Source organism: Heloderma suspectum, chromosome Z (assembly GCF_057233095.1).
Source record: "Heloderma suspectum isolate Gila_16-S chromosome Z, 16-S_ref, whole genome shotgun sequence".
In the NCBI taxonomy this organism is placed as follows: domain Eukaryota; kingdom Metazoa; phylum Chordata; class Lepidosauria; order Squamata; family Helodermatidae; genus Heloderma; species Heloderma suspectum.
The window spans coordinates 18,457,162-18,480,711 of NC_139476.1; the positions used below are offsets into that span (position 1 = coordinate 18,457,162).

The window sequence follows — 23,550 nt, forward strand, 5'->3', positions numbered from 1 at the left end:
CAGAGCCGCACGCTGACCTCACAGGGATACCCTGGCTGAATGGGCCCTATCTCAAGGCTGGGGTGAGATCACATAGGTGGTCCCTCCCCCTCCTCAACATGCAGCCGGTACAAATACCTGCTTCATCTGTCATCCCCCTCCGTCCCCCCCCCACTCACAATTTTGGCTTGGCTGGGACCAACTGTCCTAGGACACCTCCTCTCTCAGGAGTGTTCCTCTCCACCTAATATTTATGTCAATGTATGAAGAATTTGTACCTGGATTTGCTTCTTTTCTCGTACCCTCCCTCCCCTTTTCTCCTTTCGTATAGTGCCTATTAGACTGTAGGGGTGTGAGCAGGGGCTGTGCTGTTGTTTCCCTTTTTTAATCTGTAAGCATTTTTTGACTAAACAATTCCCCCCCACCAATCCCTCGGGGCTCTCTCTCCACCATCATCACAGCCAGCTGTGCTTACTTGCTTTCTTCGTCTAGCAGATAGAAGAGGCCAGTTGGCTTCTTGCTGATCAAATGGATGCAGGCCACGTTGTCGGTGTAGTCAATGTTGTGCCATGTAATCCCTTCACTCTGATACTCCTCCTACAAACAGACACAAGTAGAAGACCATGCACGGTGTGGAGAGGTTATCTCCCTCTCTCCTAGTGTTAGAACTCGGGGGCTATTCATTGAAATGGATTGGACGTTGACTGAAGTGAGGAAAAATAAAAGGCGAACATCAGTGCCTTGCTCCAACTGCACTTTCCTTTCCACCAGCTGCCCTGTGGGATGGATTCCAGGACAGAGAGGGGAACAGGCCGACAAAGACCACCTCAGGCTCCTGCTCTGGCTGGCTGGCCCCTACCATCCCTCGGAGCCTTCTATCATCACTGCCCTGACCTCATCAGGGCACCAGACGAAGCACTGGCTGGAGATTTTCCAGTTGGCAGTTCAGCCAGGGAAAGCCCACGAGGGGAAGGCAAAGGATGACTATGTGGCCAGCTTTGTTCCTGCTTCTCATTACCTGCATGGGGAACGAGATGCAGGAGCAAAACACACTCGGCCAGCCCTTGCAGGAAGTCCTGCCAGCGCCTGCCTGCTGAGTAGGGATGCTGGAGAAATTCGAGACAGACTAAAATAAGCTCAGATTTCTGAGAATCCGACCTGCGGAATCTGCTGCAGAGCAGCCCCCACAGGCTGTGCGGCATCTGTGGACTTTCGGATGATTTTTTTACTTTCCCAAAATGTATGCATATGCATTCGTAGGAAAATATGCAAGTTTCCGCTGAGGAAACATTGACTGGAATGGGGGACAATACGCTAAATGTTACATACTAAGGTAAATTATGTAAATACGTAAATATCAACGTAACAGTTTACGTATTTTTCCGCACGGTGGAAAAAAAAATATCCGCGTCTGTTTGTGGGTGGACGATGGAACAAAAGGCGCCTGTCAATCCGCGAAACGGAGATGGAATGGATTTTACACGGTCCACACATCCCCACTACTGAGTGCGCTAAGTAAGGGGGCTCCCCTTGTTATCTGCGATCACAGATCAGAAACAACAAGGGGATTCTTCTCCCTTCCCCAGGCCCCTGGCGGCCTCTATGCCAGAGGACAGGGCTTAAGGCGGGGCCCATGGAGACAGCCCAAGCCTCGATGGGTTAGAAGAGGAACCTCCATAGGCTGGATTAGACCCATGGGCTGAAGGCTTCCCATCCTTGCTGCATGGGGTGCTCTCCCCTACAACCCTTTCGCTGACATCAAGATGAAAACGCTTGTTGTTCTGGGGGGGATGCTCACTATTTCAATGAGGTTTTTCAATTGAGCTGTACTATTTTCTGTTTTCTGTGGATTTTTTTAATGTTGTACACTGCTTTCTTCTGAGAAGCAGTTTAAAAATATTACAAATACATGAACGAAAATAACAAGGAAGGAACTGCTCCAGCAGTATTCAGTTTGCAAAGCAACCTTCCCCAACTGGGTGTCCTCCAGATGCGTTGGACGTCAGCTCCCATTTTTCCCAACCAGCAAGACCCACAAGCCCTAACTTAGCATCTATGTAGCACTTAAAGAGTTGCATACACATTATTTTGCCATCACCTTAATCACCAGTCCCATCCCCTTAGATTTAATCTGCAACTGAGGGCAAAGGTAGTCCTCCCTGTCTCCTCCACGTCTCACCTGTTCGAGCTTGAAAATGTGTTGATTGAAGTAATACTGCAGCTGCTCGTTCGCATAGTTGATGCAGAACTGCTCAAAACTGTTGGTTTTGAAGTCTTCAAAGCCAAAGATGTCCAGCACGCCAATGGACAAGCACTGCACAGCGGGAAAGACGGGGCAGTCAGAGGGACGGGCAACCGCCGTAGTTTGAGGGTCACATGCCCAAAGCTCCACATGGTCTTTGCCTACTGGAAGGGGAAGGGTTCCTAAAACTGCCCCCTCCCCCCTTTGCAAGCCAAGTGTCTCAAATCGCTGGGTGCTGACCAGGCTTAGTGACAGGCAGACCCACAGCCCAGACGGTAAGGAGCATCTGCCTGCTTCCTGAACACCTACCGTAACAGACTCTTCCATATCCTTCTTGTTGAGGAGCGCGTGGTTAATTCGCAGAACTATCCAGTCAAAGAGCGCACTGTAGAGAGACTTCGCCATGGAGTCACGAGCTGTGATGGCCTGCAGATTAAAACAAAACAAAACAACCCACACTGTTTTCTACTTCCCTCTTAATGTTGTTGCATACCCCTCCGAACAAGAAAAAGCAAAATACCACTAAAATTGTATTTCATACTCATGCACTCATCAGATTCCTCCCACCCTCCACACCAGATCATATTTATTTTCTTCTTTTTAGGCTCCCCCCTCCCCCTGGCTCAGAGTGGATTATAGGAGGCAGGTTTGGAAGACAGCTGCCTACCTTTAAAGGATTGTGGCACAATTCAAGAAGAAACCAAGGTTGGAGGGGCCCGGGGGGTGGGGTGGGGTGGAGATGACCAACTACAAAAAACGCTGCTACTTAAACAAAACCCAAGGTTCCCCTTTACACACCCTGATCCTTAAATTCTCTATTTTCCCAGGTCTTTGTGTACTCTAGATGTAGGCTCCACATAAACAAGTATTACTGTTCTACGATTCTGCACAAAACAGAAAGGAACGGTGGACAGACCATACATTTTCATTCCATTCTAGTGATGTAAGTTGACCCATTCCCAGCTGCCTTTCTCACAGGACTGAGAATTCAGCATCCTCAAGAACTTCAACCCTACACCCATCCCTCTGCCAAAAACAACTGAGAAGGTAATGGTGGAAGTGTACAGGTGATCATAACTGTACCCACTGTGGCAAGACTGGCTTGTTGGGAGGGGAGTTGAGCTCATTTTATTTATTACATTTACATCCTGCCTTTTAAACTCCCCTCCCAACAAGCCAATCTTGCCACAGCGGGTACAGTTATGATCCTACTGAGGCCAAAGGCAAAAAGGTACAGAGCCAAAATGCCAAAAGTATGAGCATATTGCAGTGTAAAGTTCTTCCTGCCAGTAACTCAGTCTTTGGAGAGACATTTCAGTCTTTCAGACTGGGGGAAAGATCTGCGCAAAAGACAGAAAACCACCGAACGATTGGCGGTTGGCGGAAAGGTGGGGAGGCCAGAGGAAGTGAATGGGGGCATGGCCATGCAGGCATCCCCAGAGGGTCAGCTGGGGACCTAAGGAAGGCCAGATCTGGCCCCCGGGCCTCAAGTTCTACACCCTGTTATAAGTTAATAAATAAGGTTTCTCAGCCCACCCCACAATTTGAAATTGCCCCTTCTCCATGCCCTTTTGAATAATCCCAGCAAGCACAAAGGCCCTCACCTCACTGAGGCTGTATGGCAGGATCAGCTTATCGTTCACCGTCACCGTTTTTCTTTTCGTCAATACTTCCACTAAGATTTCACGTTTCACCTGGTGTGGCGGGAGGGAGAGGAGCTGAAGTGAATGGCCTGGCAGACAGGAGGCAGAGGCAACACGAAGTGCGCCCACCACCACTCTGTTATCCTCGGAGAACGGGATCCTTGTGGCACTGCTCTCCCAGTCCCTAAGCAGCTGCTCTGGAAATGGGGCAGCAGCTGCGTCTCTCCGTTTTAATCAAGTGGTTCGAGGCAGATGCTGCAAGAACACTGGCCAGCGGAGAGGTTTACAGCACTTTGGCGATCCGGAAAAGAGAGATTAAACAGCTAACGCGAGAGTGCTAAAATACAAATACTGCAAATGAATAAATAAGGCCAGAAATAAATGCATGAACAAGGCTAACAATGAATGGACAGGCAAGGCTACTGCGTGCGTGTCCTGCTCGTGGGTTTCCCACAGGTAGCTGGTTGGCCACTGTGTGAACAGGACGTGGCGCTGGAGAGCGTCTGGTCCAGCTTCAGGGCTCCTCTTATGTTCTAACTGAGCCTCCCTAGTCATCTCACTTTATAGTGAGATAACATACTCGCCAGGTATGTTGTCTCTCAGAAGGACGGATTAGAGATGTGACTGAAAGGTTGCCTGCACTCATAAAGCCCACTGACAGGTATCCCTTTCTTCTCATGCATGTGAGAACAAATGATACTGCCAAGCAGAGCTACGAAGAAATCACGTCAGACTTTGAAGCTTTGGGAAGGAAACTCAAGAACTTTGGGGCCCAGACAGTTTTCTCATCCATCCTTCCAGTAGTTAGAAGAGGGATAGAAAGGGAACGAAAAATACTCCGGGTGAATGACTGGCTACGAAGGTGGTGCCTACGAGAGAGATTTGGATTCTGGGACCACGAGCTATACTTCCTGGAAGATGGGCTGTTGGCAAGGGACGGGTTGCACCTCACAAAGGATGGGAAGAATGTGTTTGGCCACAGCATGAAGAACTTCATCAGGAGGGCTTTAAACTGAATCCTACGGGGAAGGGAGATGTAATGTTGGGGGTAACAATGGATGTAGGCGCATGCACTGCAACGGAGAGAACAGCTCTAATAGCGCCCAATAATAGTCTTCAGACACATGTAGGAAGAAAGCCAGACTATGAAGCACATGGTCATCGATGTCTATATACTAATGCCCAGAGTATGGGAAACAAACAGAACGAACTTGAACTCTTAATACAGGAGGGAAATTATGACTTGATAGGTATCACTGAGACTTGGTGAGATGACTCTCATGACTGGAATACAGCAATTGAAGGATATAACTTGTTCAAAAAGAACAGAAGGAACAGAAAGGGAGGTGGGGTTGCACTGTATGTAAAAAATACATATCTCTGCACAGAAATACAGGAGGAGGAGCTTGGTAGACCCATCGAGAGCATCTGGATCAAAATAAATGGAGCAAAAGGAACCTGGTGGTCGGAGTCTACTACCGGCCACCCAATCAAGGAGAAGATGAGGATGAAACTTTTGAAAAGCAAATAGCCAATGTTTTAAGGAAGCATGATGTAGTAGTAATGGGGGACTTCGATTTCCCCGATATTTTTTCGGAGACAAATTCTGCAAAACATGGCCCCTCCAGGAAATTCCTGGCTTATGTGGTGGATAACTTCCTCCTACAGAAAGGAGAGGAAGGAACTAGAGGATTAGCTATCCTTGACTTGATCCTAACCAAAAGAGATGACTTAGTGGATCAAGTAGCAGTTACAGGAACTCTGGGAGAAAGCGACCATGTTGTACTTGAGTTCTTGGTTCTAAGGGAAGCAAAAGCCGAGTGTAGTCATACACGTACCCTGGATTTTAGGAAAGCTGATTTTCATAAACTCAGAACAATGATCAGTAAGGTCCCATGGCAAGCGACGCTAATGAGAAAAGGAGTCCAAGATGGGTGGGAGCTTTTAAAAAAGGAAATTCTCAAGGCACAATTACAAACAATTCCAACAAGAAAAGGTGGAAGACAACAGAAGAAGCCAATGTGGCTTCACAAAAAGCTTAGGGATGGCCTGAAAACAAAAAATGACACATAAAGGAAGTGGAAAGAAGGCCAAGTAACAAAGGAAGAGTACAGGCAGGTAGCACAGAATTGCAGGGATGGTGTTAGGAAGGCTAAAGCTGAGAACGAGCTGAGGTTAGTGAGGGAGGCTAAAAACAACAAAAAGGCTTTCTTCAGCTACGTGCATAGTAAAAGGCAGAGGAAAGAAATGGCGGTTCAGCTATTAAATAAGGATGGCAAAATGATAACAGATGACAAAGAAAAGGCAGAGGTGCTCAATTCCTACTTTGGCTCAGCCTTCTCCCAAAAGAGGGTCTATGACCCCCCTGGCAAAGGTGAAGTACAGGCTGAAGGAGCAGGATTGCAGCTTGAGATCGATAGGCATATGGTCAAGGAACACCGAATTACTCAAAATGAGTTCAAATCTCTATGGCCAGATGAACTGCATCCGAGAGTAAGAAAGGAACTGGCAGAAGAACTCTCAGAACTGCTGTCTATTCTCTTTGAGAAATCATGGAGGACGGGGGAAGTGCCAGATGACTGGAGGAGGGCGAATGTTGTTCCTCTCTTCAAAAAGGGTAAAAAGGAGGAACCTGGGAACTACAGACCAATCAGTCTGACATCAATCCCTGGGAAAATTCTGGAGCAGGTGATAAAGCAATCCATCTGGAAGCACCTTGAAAACAAGGCAGTGATTACTTGAAGCCAACATGGATTTGTCAAAAACAAGTTCTGCCAGACGAATCTGATCTCATTTTTTGATCAAGTCACCTCCCTTGTGGACCATGGGAATGCTGGAGACATCATATACCTCGACTTCAGCAAAGCTTTCGACAAAGTGCCCCATGATATCCTGATGAGCAAACTAGCTCAAAGTGGGCTAGATGAAACAACGATCCGGTGGATCCACAGTTGGCTACAGAATCGGCCTCAAAGAGTGCTTCTCAATGGGAACTTCTCAAACTGGGGAGAGGGAATGAGTGGGGCACCGCAGGGCTCAGTCTTGGGTCCAGTGCTCTTCAACATTTTTATTAATGACTTAGAGGAGGAGGTGCAGAGAATGCTGATCAAATTTGCAGATGACACAAAATTGGGCGGGATAGCTAATACTTTGGAAGACAGAAACAAAATTCAAAGTGATCTGGATAGACTGGAGCGCTGGGCAGAAAACAACAGAATGACATTGAATAGGGATCAATGCCAAGTTCTGCACCTAGGAAAAAGAAACCAAACACACAGTTACAAGATGGGTGCTCAACAACACTACAAGCGAGAAGGGTCTTGGAATTGTTGTCGATCACAAGCTGAATATGAGCCAACAGTGGGATGTGGCTGCAAAAAAGGCAAATGCTATTTTAGGCTGCATTAATAGAAGCATCACTTCCAAAACCCGGGAAGTACTAGTTCCCCTCTACTCAGCACTGGTTAGGCCTCATCTGGAGTACTGTGTCCAGTTCTGGGCACCACACTTTAAGAAGGATGCAGACAAACTGGAGAGGGTTCAATGGAGGGCAACAAAGATGATCAGGGGACTGGAAACAAAGCCCTATGAAGAGAGACTGAAAGAACTGGGCATGTTTAGCCTTGAGAAGAGAAGACTGAGGGGAGATATGATAGCGCTCTTCAAGTCCTTGAAAGGTTGTCCCAGAGAGGAAGGCCAGGATCTCTTCTTGCTCATCCCAGGGTGCAGGACACGGAATAATGGGCTCAAGTGACAGGAAGCCAGATTCCGGCTGAACATCAGGGAAAACCTCCTGAATGTTGGAGCAATACGACAATGGAACCCATGACCTAGGGAGGTGGTGGGCTCTCCCACACTGGAGGCGTTCAAGACGAGGCTGGACAGCTGTCTGTCGGGGATGCTCGGACTTGGATTCCTGCATTGAGCAGGGGGTTGGACTCGATGGCCTTGGAGGCCCCTTCCAACTCTACTATACTACATGTCTGTTCTGTAATTTTCAATGGGCGCATGAGCATCAGGGTCATTCAGATGGAAGTGCTCATGTGCAGGATTTTTTCCCCATGGGATCCTCCAAGCACCATCCTTTCCCTCTTTCTCAGGCAGCCTTGGCTCATTTGCTTGGTTTGGCATCCATCCTATATGGACTGGGACATGGGGACTCAAAGGGCTGCCTTCCCCTGTATATGCCCCCCCCCCCCCCGAGTGCTCAGTTCAATACAGGGCCTGCTCTGGGTACATTTGTAGACAGAGGTTAAGCATAGACCCACTAGGGGCACGGCTTTTTCAGCAGTGGCAGAAGCTTTAAGGAATGTCCTCCCCATGGAGAACCAGCAGCGCCAGCACCATGCGCCCTCGTGCGCCAGGTGAAAACCAAGCATTTTCAGAAGGCAAAGAGGCATGGGAAATCCCCCCACCCCAGTTGAGACGTTGTTCTTCACAGAAAGGGTTGTCACCTCTTACTTTAACATTACTTATCCATCGAAAGGATTTTGTATCCTGCTCCTCAGCCAAAAAGGCTCCCGGAGCATCTTTCATGCCATTGGTAAAACGAGATGGTTCCCTGCCAGCAGGCTTACAGGCTGCGAAGACACAAAACGCAAGGGAAAAAGGGATGGGAAAAGGGAAAGAAGCAAGTGGTCTTTCAGCAGGGCTGATGGCATGATCCTGCTTCTCCCAGAACGTCCTGCTGGAATGGCTGCTGCTGGTAAACTTTTGTGTGGGATGTTTCAGTGTTTTAATTTACATGTTAGCTGTTTTGAGTTTATCCATACAGAAAAAACAGAATCCAAAGGTTTCAAAAAGACAAAGTGAAAGATTGCGCACACACACACACAATCAGCTGGCCTTTTTCTCCACAAGACAGTGCTGGTGTAAGGAGGAGTATGATACCTTCAGAAGCTGTGAGAGGATGTCTAGCACTTCGGGGGGTCCCACTTCCAGCCCCTCGTCCCGACCTGCTGCCCTCTTCTTGTAGGTGACGTTTCCCAGGTAGAGAATAGCAGATAACATTGAAAAAATTCTGGAAAAGGAAAACACGGTGAAAGGTAGGACTCTATACGTTTCAGCTGGGAAAATTCACTGTGCTACAGACAGACTTGCCCACTAGAGAGAGTACAAGAATATATGCTTACTGTTTCTTCGTTGCTGGAAGAAAACCCACCATCTCCATGGCCTGCTTTAACCGTTCAAAATCGTGCTGCAGGTCTTCCCCATCCTCAATTTTCAAGTTATGCTGTGAGATGGAAGAAAAAATAAAAATACAAACGGGCATGGGCAGAATGAGTGGGGAAACATACAAAAATTCTTCATTAAGGTGGAACTTGTAAGCTTAGCTCAGCTATAGCCAAGTGCCCATCGGCTCCTCCTTTCCCAGAACTGTTGCTTGTTAGCAGCCCTTCCAGCTGTCTTGCGGGCAACTGAGGAAGAGGGGAGACAACGTGGCCCACCTCACTAGCTTGGCTGCAAGCAAGCGCTCTTCAGTCCTTCCTCTCCCAATATGGTCTCCCTCAGTGGCCATTCCACATGGGTCATGATCACTGCCCGGGGCTGCAATCTTATAGGCAGTTACCTGGGAGTAAGTCCAACTGAGTAAGTTCAACTATAGTCATATATAGGGCTGCGCTGTAAATGCGCTGGTTTCCCCCTTTCCATTTTGTATCATGTCTATTTATGGGCAGGGGCCATCTTGTTTGCTAGTGCCTGAAGAACGTCAGAAGCTTAATAAAAAATTTAATACTTGTGTATCATGATCTCTGTGCATGGTCCTTTATTGAGTACAACCGGCTAGGTTCTCGGTCCGAGGGCTTACAGTCAAAAATTTGACCCCGGGGGAAAAAAGAGGAACGTGGAGTTAGAGGGAGACAGGGAAGCAATCGGCCATTAATTTGGTTGCACAGGGCTAGATTTAGTGATAGGCTGAGTTACAGAAGGGCACCACCCAACGCAGGCAAGGCCACTCCTTCCTGGCATACGGTGCCAACGTACACGTCCCGATTCACACACATCCATGTACACATACAACCCTCCCCCCATTCACTCAGAGACACACAAACACGTATGCCACCACACACTCCACATCCTCTCTCACTCACTCTCTCCTAAACGCGTGCGCGCATGCACGCCAACTATGTCTGGCTTCTGTGCTGTGAGGTGAGAAGGGGGCTCTCTCCTCACTGAGCAGCACAGAAGCCAAGCAACTGTAGCCAAGCAAGAGAGCTTCGGCTATTGGGCGGTATAGAAATAAACAAATAAACAAACAAATAACTAACATTTGGATATGGAGAAAGACGGCACTCTCTTTATCTGGTGTTGACCTGGTGTTGAATGGGTACGGCTACCCTTGAAAGACCAGGTCTGCAGCCTGGGGGTCACTTTGGACTCCCAGCTGTCCATGGAGGCTCAGGTGCCAGCTGTGAGCTGGACAGCGCTGTATCAACTCCATCTGATACGGCAGCTGCTCCCCTTCCTTCCCGACCATCTGCTCCCACTGGTAGTACATGCCCTGGTCTCCTCTCGTTTAGACTACTGCAATGCGCTCTACGTGGGGTTACCCTTGAAGACGGTTCAGAAGCTGCAGCTGGTACAGAACGCGGCAGCTCGCCTGATTAAAGGCAGCCGCCGGCGAGATCACATCACTCCAGTGCTGAAGGAGTTGCACTGGTTACCAGTTGCTTTCCGGGCCAAATTCAAGGTGTTGGTTTTGACCTTTAAAACCCTATATGGTTCCAGCCCAGCCTATCTTAAGGAGCGCCTCCAGCAGCACCAGACAGGCCGCTTAACAAGATCAACCTCGGATGGCCTTCTCTCTGTCCCATCAGCCAGGACAGCTAGACTGGTGGGGACAAGGGAGAGGGCCTTTTCTGTAGTGGCCCCCACTCTGTGGCCCCAACTCCCTCCCTAGGGAACTCTGTCATGACCCCTCTTTAATGAGCTTCCGTCGTGCATTAAAAATGTGGTTGTTCAGGCAGGCATTTGGGGTGGGTTAGGGTATTTTAGAAAATGTTTTTACTGTAGAATTTTATTGTTTTAAACTCTTTTATAGTATGCTGTACATCGCCGAGAGTGGCTGGGTGACCAGCCAGATGGGCGATTAATAAATTTAATAATAAATAAATAAAGTAAAATCCCTCTCCTGCTTGCACTGCTCCGCTGCAGGGTGGTACGTGAGCCCCCTCCTTACAGGGCCGCACAGAAATGCAGTGAGAGCCTCTTCCCTGCTGCTCTTGCCCTTCCCAAGGAGAGAGCCTTGGCCAAGACTCAGTGGGCTACATGCGGAGGCCAGGCAGGTCACATCCAACCCACTGGCTGGAGGTTCTCCACTGTGGGACTGAACAAACCAGGAATGGTTTGTTTGGTGCAGCGTTCCCCAGACCATGCTGGCTGGGAATTATGGGAGCTGTAGTCCAACACATCTGTCAGGGATGCTTTGACTTGGATTCCTGCATTGAGCAGGGGGGTGGACTCGATGGTCTTACAGGCCCCTTCCAACCCTACTATTCCCTGATTCTATGATCTGGAGGGCACCAGGTTGGGAAAGGCTGGTTTAGTGTGGCACCCAAATCAGAGATCCTGACTTCTTGCAGCTAAACGAGGATTCATAAGCCAAGAACTCCTCGTGTCTTGCAGTCCTGGTTTATAAAGGAACGACAAGCCAGGATTCCTGGTTTCTTTAGCCGGTCGAGCCAGTGGGAGAAGCAAAGTGGGAACCAACACTCAGTGTGAACCAGCACACACCTGGTTCATGACAGGCCAGGATTCTCCAGAGCCTGAGCTCATCACTCCGTGTGAACAAAGCCACTTATTCACCACCCCCTCCCCTAGCAGCATCAGCTGGAACTTTTTAATGTGTGATGCATTTCTGTGACAGTCTGCAATTGCCGCTTGTGCATGAACTGAAAACTGCTCTGAGTTTCATAACAAAAGCAAACATGTTAATAAAACAAGAATCATCCTAATTAAAACAAGGAGGAGGTATGTGATTCTCAGGGGGGTGTTCATCTGGTTGCATCAGGGCAGTCACAGCTATGAAATTCTACCCAAGTCACACGGCCTTTGGCCCTCTGGGGCCCAGCAAGGATCTCCGCAGAACTTTCAAGCGGGAACAAAGGAGGCCTGTCTGGGGATCCCCTCCTCTCCAGAATGCAGCAGACACAACAGTGCCCTGTGCTTGTCAGTCAAGCTCACACACAAGGAGGGCCTTTGTGTACCTGGTTGAGGTAGAAATAGTCTTCAGGCTGCTTGAGGTGGAATTCCTTACGCTCCTCCTCGCTGACTCCAAGCAGCAAATAGTAAAACACATGGTAGTTCCTGCAGAATCAAACAGATGTCTGTTAACTGAGGACACTTTGCTCCTACCAACCCACCCGCTTGTGCTAATTTGGGTGCCATTTATAAAATTACAGGACAACCCCTGGTTAAGGTCAACACCAGAAGCTTTTGAATTCTGCAAGAACTCTCCCAGATAAAAACCTGCCCATCCTTTTAGACCAGCCTCTGAGGCCTTGGACTCTGTACACCCCCCATGGGAGAGATCAGGTGGGCGATAACAAGAGGCAGGCCTTTTTTGGTGGTGGTGCCCAGACTGTGAAGCTCCTCCAGGTGGAGATTTGCAACGGTCCTTCTCTCTTTTAACCTCCAATCTACAATGTCTTAATTTTACAATTTTTTTAATTGATTCGAATTTTAGTAAAGCTGCCGTTTGTTGTTGATGTTTCAAATTGTTAGCTGCTTAATTGTTTTAAAAGGTATATACCACACTGCATAGCTTATGGATTTTTTGTTGCATTGTTAAAATCTTGACCATAAGCAGTTTTATTATTGCAATTGAAAAGCAGGATATAAATAAAAAAGAAAAGTTGAATTCAAACCACCAGGATTGTTGCAGCAACGACGTAGTTGTAAAAAGTGCAAAGCGCACATGGCTCTGATTAAGCAGTCCAGGTCAAGCAGAATTGAAACAGCGGTTGTACGCTCTGCAACCTCTTACCTTTCATTTTTTTCCCGAGATACCAAGCGAGACTTTTCGAGCAGGTATTTTTCAACCACAGCCCTAGAATCCACCAAAAGAAACAATTGTGAACAGGGAGGTGAAGTATCACCCATTATGAGCCTATTAAGATCTCCTTCAAATGCTCTCCGGTGAAGTTAGAAGGCAGTGAAATGTTCAAATCATTCAGTTTATGAATGCCTGGAGTGCAGGAGAATGATGGGTTTACGCGTCAAGCAATCCCCAGTCAACCACCAGAGTAATGACTTTATGGTGCTGTCAGGAACCCTCAGCCCAGAAAGCCCACGCACTGCACTCACCCCCGGACAATGCCGTTCTCCAAATAGTTGACCTGGATGAACTTCCCAAAGCGACTGGAGTTGTTATTGTGGGCTGTCTTTGCATTTCCAAAGGCCTACAGTGAAGCAAAACATTTTTTTTCTTTCAGTGCCTTTGTCTGGTACTGGTGTGCTCTGACTGGCAGCAGCTTTCTGGGGCTGAGAGTGGGGCCCTCTCTCAAATTCTGCAATCTGAGATGTTGAACTCAGGGGTGCTGAATCTCTTTCAGCTCAAGGGCCAAATTCCATTCTAGAGAACTTCTCGGGGGCCGCATTCCAGTGCTGGGTGAGGCTGAAGGCAAGCAGGACGGGGCCAACATGCCAAAAACACTCGCTCACTTTAGCTTAGAGCTCTCGTTGCCAGTAACTAAGCCTTGGGAGAGGCGTTTCAACCTATTAGAAGTGGCGGGAGGGACATGCAGAAGCCAAGAAACCACCGAACAATTGGCGGTCAGGGGACAGGGGAAGTGGCCTTCTGGGGTGCTCCAGAGCAGCAGGTTCGGCCTGTGGACTCGCAATTCAACACCCCTGCTTTAACTGAAGACGGGGGAGATGGAACTGGGAATGTTCTGCATGCAAAGCACATGTTCTACCATAAAGCGATGCCTCTATCGGTATAACCTGCCTTATACTGAGGCAGAAGGTGGCTTTATATAGCCCAGTATATGACTCTGACTGGCAGCAGTTCTCCGAAGCGACCTGTAGTTCTTTTTTCTCACCGGAGATGCCAGGAAGCAACCACAGACCATCTGCAAAAAAGCACTTGCTCTGCCCTTGAGCTATGACCTCCGTCAGTGGCTGAGTTAAGCTTTATTGTCGTAGCCAGTAGCCATAATATACCACACAAAGTCCATGTGGGCTGCACATCAGTCAACCTTATTTAAATCTAGAAAATGCGCAGATCATGTATAACACAATGGTAAAGCGGTCCAGCAACGTTCCCACCCCCACCCCCCAAAACCGGAATAACTTTGCACGGTAACTTAGTGAGTCACCATTAGCAATTTCGATTCTTAACAGATCTCTTTTTGGAAAGGCAAACCAATCTATATAATTGCTCAGTCTCCCTAGAAGCTATCTCCTCACTGTCTCCCTTGTACTCTGCAACAGCAAGGGCAACAAGACGAATAGTGAGGACGGTGTTCAATTTGATTACCAAGACCACAGCAGGACGACTCTCCCCTCTCACTACCTCTGGAAAGAAGCTCTTGAGATGTGATGGAATTACAGCCCAGTGTGGGCAAAATGGCCATGGCGTAAAGCAGAAGTTGAGCCTTGGGCCGGCAGGCCAAATCCAGCCTGCCTGGGCCCCCAAACTGTCAAGGCGTAATTACTGGCAGTAAGAACTTCTAAGCTAAAATATGCTGGTATTTAATTCAGACCTCAGGCTGAGATTCGACACCCTCTGCATATGCATCTGGAGAGGGAGGAAGGTAACTTTTTCAAGGTCTGCCTGTAGCCAACTTCTCGATTGCCTCTGCCAAAACAGAGGAGGGCTGATGAATAGATGTCCCCAATTAAGAGGCAAGGAGTTTGGCCCAAATGGCCTTCTTTCAACTCCCATCCTAGGCACACTCATGCACTTGAGCAGACAGCTGGCTGCACACGTTGCTTAGGAAATAGCTCACATCTCAGGGGTGGGTGGAAACCGACCCAAAATGGATTGACTCATTCCTCCTAGTGTCACTGAGCCAACACAACTTCCCTGTGACATCAGAATGAACAAGACCTTTTAAAAAAGGAAGTCAGGGCCTTCTCCCCACCTTGCTAGAAACGCGTTGCCTTAGCAACGTTCTTTCCCATCCAAACTGCCCTTGGTAAAAGAGGCAAAGCAGCAGCTGACGTTGTCTCCATTGCCTCTCCCCCACAAATACGTTGCTGAGCTGTGGCATCCAGGCCATGACACAACACAACATGCAGGCCTGAGCATATGTCTGCCTCCTGGACACCACATACTATGCCAGGGATTGTGCACATTTTTATTATTTGCATATTTATCATGTCCTTATCTAGTTTAAAGCATTTTTACCCCACTCTTCAGCCAAAAAAAATCGCCTAGATTTAAACAAAATCCCTGACCTCATGCATGCAACCTAAAGGACAAGAAGTACAAGGAAGGGGGGGGGGGAGGCAAACAGGCAATAGTTTTTAGTCACAAGATGGCACACCCAAACACACACAGAGCAGATGGAGATTGGATTGCTCAGCCCAAAAGCGGCTTCAGTGGGTCTCCAAAAAGGAGCCTTGGGTCCCAACCTTTTCTTCCTTATACAGCTGTTGTTGAAGTTTATGTATAATTCTTAGAAAGCTGTATTTTCATATCATATTATATATATATATATATACACACACACACACATTTCATATGCATGCATTGAAACTGATACATCCAAGTCTATGTAGCTACATTTCTTCTCTTCGTCTTTGTTTTGTTGAAAGTTTACCATAAAAAATTATGTAACAATAGGGCAGTTGGTTCCATGTCTTCTATGGGGGGCAGGGGGGAAGGAGGGGGCTAGCCTAGCTGGCGAAAACAGCAGGGAGTGGGGATGGCAAAGCTGCTGCTCCTCTTCCTCACAAGGCAACTGGTCCTGATAGCCTCTTCCTCCAAAGAGCTCAAGTGGTCTCAGTGATGTGTGCATCTCCTCACTCTCACCACCACCACCAACTCAGGGAGGCAAGTCAGGCTGAGAAGCCATGGCTGGTTCACAATCCCCTCGTAAGCTTTGCCGGGATTTGAATCTGGGTCTTCCTGGTCGTGATCGAACACTCTGTCCTATTGTTCTCAGCCGGCGCAGCCAATGGTCGTGCTTGCTGAGAATGATGGGAGGTGCAGTCCAACACATCTGGAGTGCACCAGGTTGGAGAACATTATACATGGAGGGTACCCATTATACACCACCCTGGCGTATAAGGGTGTATAATGCATCTCCAAACGTTAGATGCAGCTGCCTATGTCATACTAGGCTGCATCTCGCCTCCTATTTTCAAAAAATAAAAGACAAAAATCAAGCTTTCCAAAGTATGTAGCTCAACATCCATCATTCTGTAATACCATGTTTCCAAAATAAGTGCTCAGCCAATGACTGATAGCCTCTACAATCATTGTTTAGCAAGCAAATGGCTTTATACAGCAACTGCCGTATTCACCTTCGCAACCACCCCTTGAGACAGGCTAGATGTCAGGGTGGACACTGAGCCCATAGAATCCCAGAGTAGTTCTGATTCTGAGGAAGAGGAGTCGCTCCTGGGAGAGGAGCGCGCTCCTCTTTCCCAGGGCCAACAGCTGACGGAGATTCCTCCCACCGGCATTCCTAGCTTAGATAGCAGTCCTGGGAGTGACAGAGCGCGGGAAGCAGACTTGATGGACGCGTGTCGCCGACGTAGAGAGTGGCGCCAAATGGAGGGCGCGGAAAGGAGGCGTAGTGCCCGGTTGGCGCACAAACAACGGTTGCGCCCAGAGGATCCAAGGGAAAAGGGGAGGGACTCTCCCTAGCCCTTAAGTTCAGGGTCTGCCAGTGATTCCCTTTCAAACGGGGACCAACTGTTCCAACTTAGGGCATAGGTACTCTGCTGCTCATATCTAGTTGCTAACGGTAGAGTTGTTAAGTTGTAAAAGAGGAATAAAGCTTTGAAAAGAATCCCTTTGTCTGTGTCTGGACTTGGCTACTGGATTAGACTGAGAGAGGCCTCCAAGGAGCCCTCGACACTAGGCCCCTTTCCACAACATAACATAATATATAACTGTTCACTATTGTGTTTCAATATGCACTTACAGATATCAACACGTATAGAATGACCAAGACCTTGTGACGTAGTTGTACTTGTTGCCTAATTGACTGTTGTCTTTTTTAAGAACAAAAACAAAAAAACACTGCTTCACCCAAAATTAATCTCCAGCTCTACTAATATAAAGGCGGTCATGTTTCTTTTTACTTTTGTTCTCTGCCTACCAAGGGACTTGTGTATTTTGCTTAAGGTTGGAGACAAATCCATGCAAATACTGGGTTTCAGAGTGTCAAAAAATGGGGGAATCCATCATGACATGTCTGGTTGTCCCAGCAATCATGGGTGTAACTGGAAGGCTGTGTAACACCTGGTGCAGCCTAATCCATTTAAGTCTGTGACTCTTTCCTCTACTCCCTGTTAATATTCATGCTTGGCATGGTTTCCTCTCTGATTGAAGCTTTTTCTACATTCTGTGCACTTAAATTATCTTTCTTCAGTGTGGATTCTCTCACGAATCATAAGGCTGCCCTTTCAACTCAAGCTTTTCCCGCACTTGGAGCACTCAGAGATGATGCAGAAGGGTAAGAAGCCCCAGCAAGAATTGATTAACCCTGGCCCTAGCTAGGTTTACAATGCCTGTAAAAGACCCTCATTCTGGCATTGTCAAACTGAGCTTCCTTCTCTGCTTTTTCTTTCCACTGCCCTTCCCCTGTGCATTTTCTTTCTCTTTAGTTTGCCAGCTGGAGGGCATGGCTTGCGTTATTGCCATGGGATATGTGCTGGCGGAAGAGCTACAGCTTAATGATAAACCACATGCTTTGCATACAGAAGACCCCAGGTTCAATCCCCGGCATCTCCAGGAAGGGTAAGGAAGGAGCCCTGCCTGAAATCCTGGATAGCCATTGCTGCCAGTCAGTGCTGACAACACTGAACCAGACAGACCAAAGGTCAGACTTGGTATAAGGCAGCTTCCTATAGGTCCTAATGAACTGTGGCCAGTGCTCATTAAAAGGCAGCTTCCTGTGTTTATGTTCCTACTGTATTTTCTGTAAGTGTTAGCAGTTAATGCAAGTGATTTAGAGATACTAAGCGATTCCCACAGGGGCTAATATGTTTTGCGGCAGAGCAGGACTTAGAACCCAAATCCAACATTTCCTTAACAGCACTGGCTTATCTGAAAATAAAGAATGCTCACCAGTCGAGAAATTTCTTCCAATTTCAGGGTGGATAAATATCAATTAAAAAATTAAGCATCAAAATGTCTTCAATTTAAATTGGAATTGCAAAGAAAATTCAATTCTAAAAATAACCCCAACCTGCAAATTACCTGGATTAAAATGAAATCTGAATTTAATACAAACATGTTAATGCCTACAATTGTAATCCCTTAAAATGAATCAGTTTCAAAACTGAGTTCAGGTAAAGTCTGCTTTTCAATGTTCAAATGGAGCCTAGAAGAAAAATATTGACTTCAGAGGTTAAACATTACAAAACACACAATAAAAAATTTACATTTCATGCTTCTTATTGTGGGCTTCTTTCTGGACCCAAGGATTAGCAAATGATCTCACGTTAGGACCCAAGAGATGCCATCCTGTATTTCATCAGGTTCATCTGCTGAGCCCATAGAGGTGATCCTGTAACTCTCACCTTATGCGCTCCAACTACCTGAGCTTTGCAATATGTTCAGTTCTCAGATTATTGCTACTTATACCAAGCAGCATGGGCATTCACTTCCCATCTCATGGAGAATCGTTTATTTTATGCAGTAACTAACAGCCCTTGCTTCTAGAAGGTGCTGACCAACTCTTACAGCCAATAACAAGCATGTTTACTCGGATGTGAGCCCTACTTTGTTCAATGGGAGCATGCTTCCAAATAAGTATGCCTAACAGGAGTGCAGAGTCTTCCCCTTCAAGCAAGTGATCTTGCCCAGTATTCTCACATGTATGCAGAGAGAACCTTACCTAAACCTGTCTCTTGTCTCTGCGCATGGAGAATTCATCAGTAGATGTGGGATGCAGAACCAAATGCTTTGAGTTGTGCTCCTAGAACAGGGGTGGGCAACTTGTGGCCCTCCAGATGCTTTGGCCTACAACTCCCATGACCCCTTACTATTGGCTGTGCTGGCTAGGGCTGATGGAAATCGTAAGCCAAAATACCTGGAGGGCCGCAAGTTGCCTGGGCCTCTTCTAGAATGTTTAATAGGGTTTACAGAAGTCTAACTGAAGGCTCTTGCTGCCCCCAAATAGCCAGACTCTTGCCCTGGGGAGAAGAAACACTGTGCAGTTCGGAGCAACATGGATGTGGTTGGTGATTAACAGTGACATAAACTCTGAGCTGTTTTGCTCTGTCCTGTTGGTTGACTCTGGTGTGCGCCATGGCAAGGAGGAGAATGGTAGTGTAGCAGAAAGTGTTCATGGGATGTGGGGGAGAGGACTTAAATCACAGGACTGAACCAATCTCTGATTGGGATGCACGCCTAGAGCCCTCCGCTCCCATCAGTAGTGGTCCCAGCAAGGAATCTTGAGGTGTCGAGCCTCTGTCTGAACATGGTGAGAAGGCTTTATTTTGTTACAAACCAATATGCTTTTCATGGTTCTACCAGGCAGTTAGAAGGCACATGCATGTTCAGGAAATACATGAAATTTAAAAAGGGAAGCTTGGTTTAAAAACCCACCCTGCCTGATTGCCTACATTTTTTCTCCTTTTTGTCTTCCCTTTTTATGATCACCTATGTCAATGGCCCATGGATGACCTCATACTTGAGGAATTTAGTCCAAGCACAGAGTAAATTCTCTTAAAGCTGATTAAAAAAAATAAATCCAAGTTGGGGTGACATTAGTTGCTGAACAGCACCTGTGGCAATGATACGTCACTATTGGGGTGGGGGAACCTCTCTCTACAGCATCTTAAAGTGTTCCCCTGCTGCCCCGCTGCCCCAAACCCTAGTTGCTGACTTAAGGCACTTGAAAGAATGAAATGGGACACTGTCCAAAATGCCAGAAGCAGTGCTGGGATAGGATGTATGCCATGAATGGGTGTCAAAATTAACTGCTCCTCCTTCCCTCGTTCGGTATCTACTGGGAATTCAGACTTCTCTCCAAGATGGAGAAATGGCCCACTCTGAGGCAGCGAACAACTTGCAATTTGTCTGGGGCAGACCCAGCAGAGAACCCTAACAGTCCCCTAAGACAGACACTGCTCTGAAAGCAACCCTCTTTGAATCCTTTCTTGGATCTTGGAAACCTCGATGAAAGAAATTGCCACCACCTCCTGGAGCCATGCTGGGTTTCTTCATGTACATCTTACCTCCCATGATGGGTAGGATGGAAATGGTTTTCCCATTTCATTCTGACAGATAAATATTTGAAAACTGTCAATGCCATTTACTCCCCCACCCCCCCGGAAATAACTTTATTTATTATATTTGTCTAGGTTAAGCATATCTAGCCCCTTCAAGTCTTTCCTCACAAGACTTGCCTTAATAATAATGGAGGGGAAGGCCGAGAGCTCGGCAGTGGAGTACTTGCATTGCATGCAGAAGGCCCTAGCATCAATCCTAAGCAGGTAGGGAAGAAGGATCTCGGGTAGCATAGGCTGGGAAAGACCTCTCTGACTAAGACCCTGGAGAGCCAGCGCCAGTTGGAGGAGGCCACAGGTGCAGAACCTGAGGCCCAGGCCCCCCACATCAGGCCCACCTGGGATTCCCCAGATGAATATGCCCCCTTCCCTCCCCAACCACTGATCTTTTAGTGGTTTCTTGGCTTCTCCAGTCCCCCCGCACTTCTAAAAGGCTGAAATGCCTCTCCTACAGCTTAGTGACTGGCAGTAAGAGCTTTAAGCTAAAATACGCTGGTGTCTTCTGGAGTCTGGCCTTGCCGCTTTGGCCTTCAGCCACCACTGGAATACGGCCACCAAAAAAATCTCCAAAATGGAATTTGGACCTCGGGCTGAAAGAGGATCAACACCCTCAGGTAGGCAATACTCAGCTAAATGGCCAAACAGCCTGATCTAGTGCATGGCAGCTTCCCACGTATGTGTATTCAAGAGACATCAATTCCTGAGAATGCGTGAACAAAATAGTAATTTTAACTAGAGAATCTCCACTCTGGATGCTGACTTCTGATGGGCGTATCTTTCTCATACACACAGCACATCCCACCCACAGCAGACCCCGCCTCTTGAGCCGCTTCTCCGAATGAATTAGCAGCAACCAATACCATGCAATCAGCTGATCCAAGAGGGGCTCTCCACAGTGATCTCTTTCCTGTTTTGATTAGAAACCACAAGCTCAAGCTTGAAGAGGTAGGCCATCTCTTGAGAACTCAGCTTCTGCTTTCCTTGAAGAGACCATCCTGCTCTGAACCATCCTGCTACGCCAAGCGCAATCTGGTGCATAGAAACCCTTTATAAAAGGAAAAAGGGCCAAAAAGGGGTGTGGTGAAAGCCCAGCCCCTTGCTCTGTTTTCCAAACCACACTTGGATGTCAGAGCAGCAGAGGTCCTGAAGAGAACGCAGCTGCACTGTTGTGACGAAGAGGCTGAGCTCAAGAATCAGGAAGCCCCTAGTACAAATTTCGGCCTGGCTGCAAACTTACTAGGCAAGGCATGATCCTCTCAATGAGATAGTATCTGTGAAATCTTTGAACAAAATGTATTATTTTTATTAATCAAGCTCACACTTTATAACCATGGGTCATCACGATATAAAGAGAGGCCATAGCTCAGTGGTGGAGTGTTTGCTTTGCATGCAAAAGGTTGCTACTACAGTTTCCAATTAAATCGAATAGTCAGGCTAGAGAAAGCATCTCTCTGCCAGAGGCTTTGGAGCGCTCCTGCCAGCCAAGGTGAACAATACTAGCCTACAGCATCAAGGGTCTGTCTGACTCAACATAAGGCACTGTCATAGGTTAATATAGGCTAACCCTGCTTTCACCAACCCAGTGCCCTCCAGATGTGTCAGACTACAACTCCCATAATTCCCATCCAGCAAGGTCTGGCTAGTCCAACACATCTGGGGAGGATCAGGTTCAGGAAGACTGGTTAAGGTAACAAGAAATGGCTACAGAATAAAATACTCAGATAAAAATGCAGAGAGTCATTTGGATATAACGACGAAGAAAGCAAGGAGCCTGAACCAGCTGGTTTAAAGATTAACAATTAAGTCAAATGATCACAGTGTGGCATAGTGGCTAGCGTGTGCACTAGGAGGACAGGGGAGAGTCACGTTATTTTATTTATTGATTTATTTGATTTATTTGATTATTAGCTGCCCATCTGGCCGGCTACCCGGCCACTCTAGGCAGCGTACAATACTAATAACAATTTTACATAATCAACTGAACAAAAAAATAACAAAACAACACTGCTCTAAAAACCCTAACCCACCCCAAATGCCTGCCTGAGCAGCCAGGTTTTTAAAGCCCGGTGGAAGCTTATCACGTCAGCATCTCCACTCAAGCCATGAAGCCACTGGATGGCCTTGGGCCAGTCACCGTCCCTCAGCTTAGCCTACCTTACAGGACTGTTGTGCAGACAGAATGGGAGAACTAGCGTGCACCCCTGCTGAGCTCCTTGGAGGAAAGGTGGGCTACAAACGTTATGTATAAATAAATAAAAGACAACAGATTACCCACATTTAGACTGGGTGTTAGAAGATGCACCAGCAAATAAAGGTGTTCTAAATGTGACAAATTTATCTTGGCTTGGTAACAGGAAATATTATGATTATTACTATTCCTCACAGGAACATAAGTAAGTGCCTTATGCCAGTTCAGACTAGTTAACCACCTAGCCCAGTACTGTCTGAGCCCTTCAGGACTTTTCCTATAACCTTCCAGTACTATCTGACCCTTTTAACTGATGACGCCAGGGGCTGAACCTGGGACCTTCTGCTCACAAAGTGAGCTATGGCTCCCTACTGGTCCTCTCCAGCATTCCTTATCTATGGGGTGGGGAATCTCCAGCCTGCCTGGGGTCCCCAGATGGCCATGTCTCCTTTCCCCCTACCACCAATTTGGTGGTTTTCTAGCTTTGCATGATTTCTTCCCATTCTAACATTTTGAAATACCTTTCCTAAGCTGGAAGGAAGAGCTTTAAGCTAAAATATGCCAGGACGTTTTGCATTTTGGCCCAGCCCCTTTGTCTTTGGCCTTGCCCCACTTTCTCTTCTGCCACCACTGCCGTGTGATCCTGAGAGCTTCTCTGAAATGGAATTCAGCCCTTTGGCTGAAAGAAGTTTCCCACTCCTGACTTAACTGCTTGTCATGTGGAGTTTGGAAAGTGAGCTCCAACCAGAAGGCACTAAGCCCTCATAGGCCCCTCGTATCATAAATGAGCCTGCCCATAATCTGCAAGCTTCATCAAAGGCCCTGTTGTATGTCCCACCAACAAGAGAGGCAGGGTTGGTTGGGTACATGAAGCAGGGCCTTTTCTGCAGCAGCATCCTGACTGCACTTAACTGATAGCTGGGTCTGGGACTGTGTTTGCCACCAGGAGCAGAATGGAGCTCTGCAACAACACAGGAGTGATGGCCGTTGCTCACTTGGCCTGTGGCCAGCCTGTTTGAGGAAGAGAGTTCTTTGTTTGCAGATAATTAGGAAACAGAAATAAGCATGGGATAAAATGGAAC

General features: G+C 47.3%; 1 protein-coding gene across 17 annotated transcripts in view; it reads right to left on the bottom strand.

Annotated features, from left to right (window-relative positions):
* MYO9B (myosin IXB) overlaps window positions 1-23,550 on the bottom strand; it is an 88,634-nt gene that overhangs the window by 39,989 nt on the left and 25,095 nt on the right. For all 17 annotated transcript variants that reach the window (XM_084825447.1, XM_084825443.1, XM_084825440.1 and 14 more), the window contains exons 3-11: window positions 13,171-13,265; window positions 12,851-12,913; window positions 12,072-12,171; window positions 8,997-9,097; window positions 8,755-8,884; window positions 3,826-3,915; window positions 2,531-2,647; window positions 2,159-2,293; window positions 455-576 (exon numbers count right to left, since the gene is read on the bottom strand). In XM_084825447.1, coding sequence (XP_084681573.1) covers window positions 455-576; window positions 2,159-2,293; window positions 2,531-2,647; window positions 3,826-3,915; window positions 8,755-8,884; window positions 8,997-9,097; window positions 12,072-12,171; window positions 12,851-12,913; window positions 13,171-13,265 — 953 coding nt within the window. The remainder of the gene's footprint in view (window positions 1-454; window positions 577-2,158; window positions 2,294-2,530; window positions 2,648-3,825; window positions 3,916-8,754; window positions 8,885-8,996; window positions 9,098-12,071; window positions 12,172-12,850; window positions 12,914-13,170; window positions 13,266-23,550) is intronic.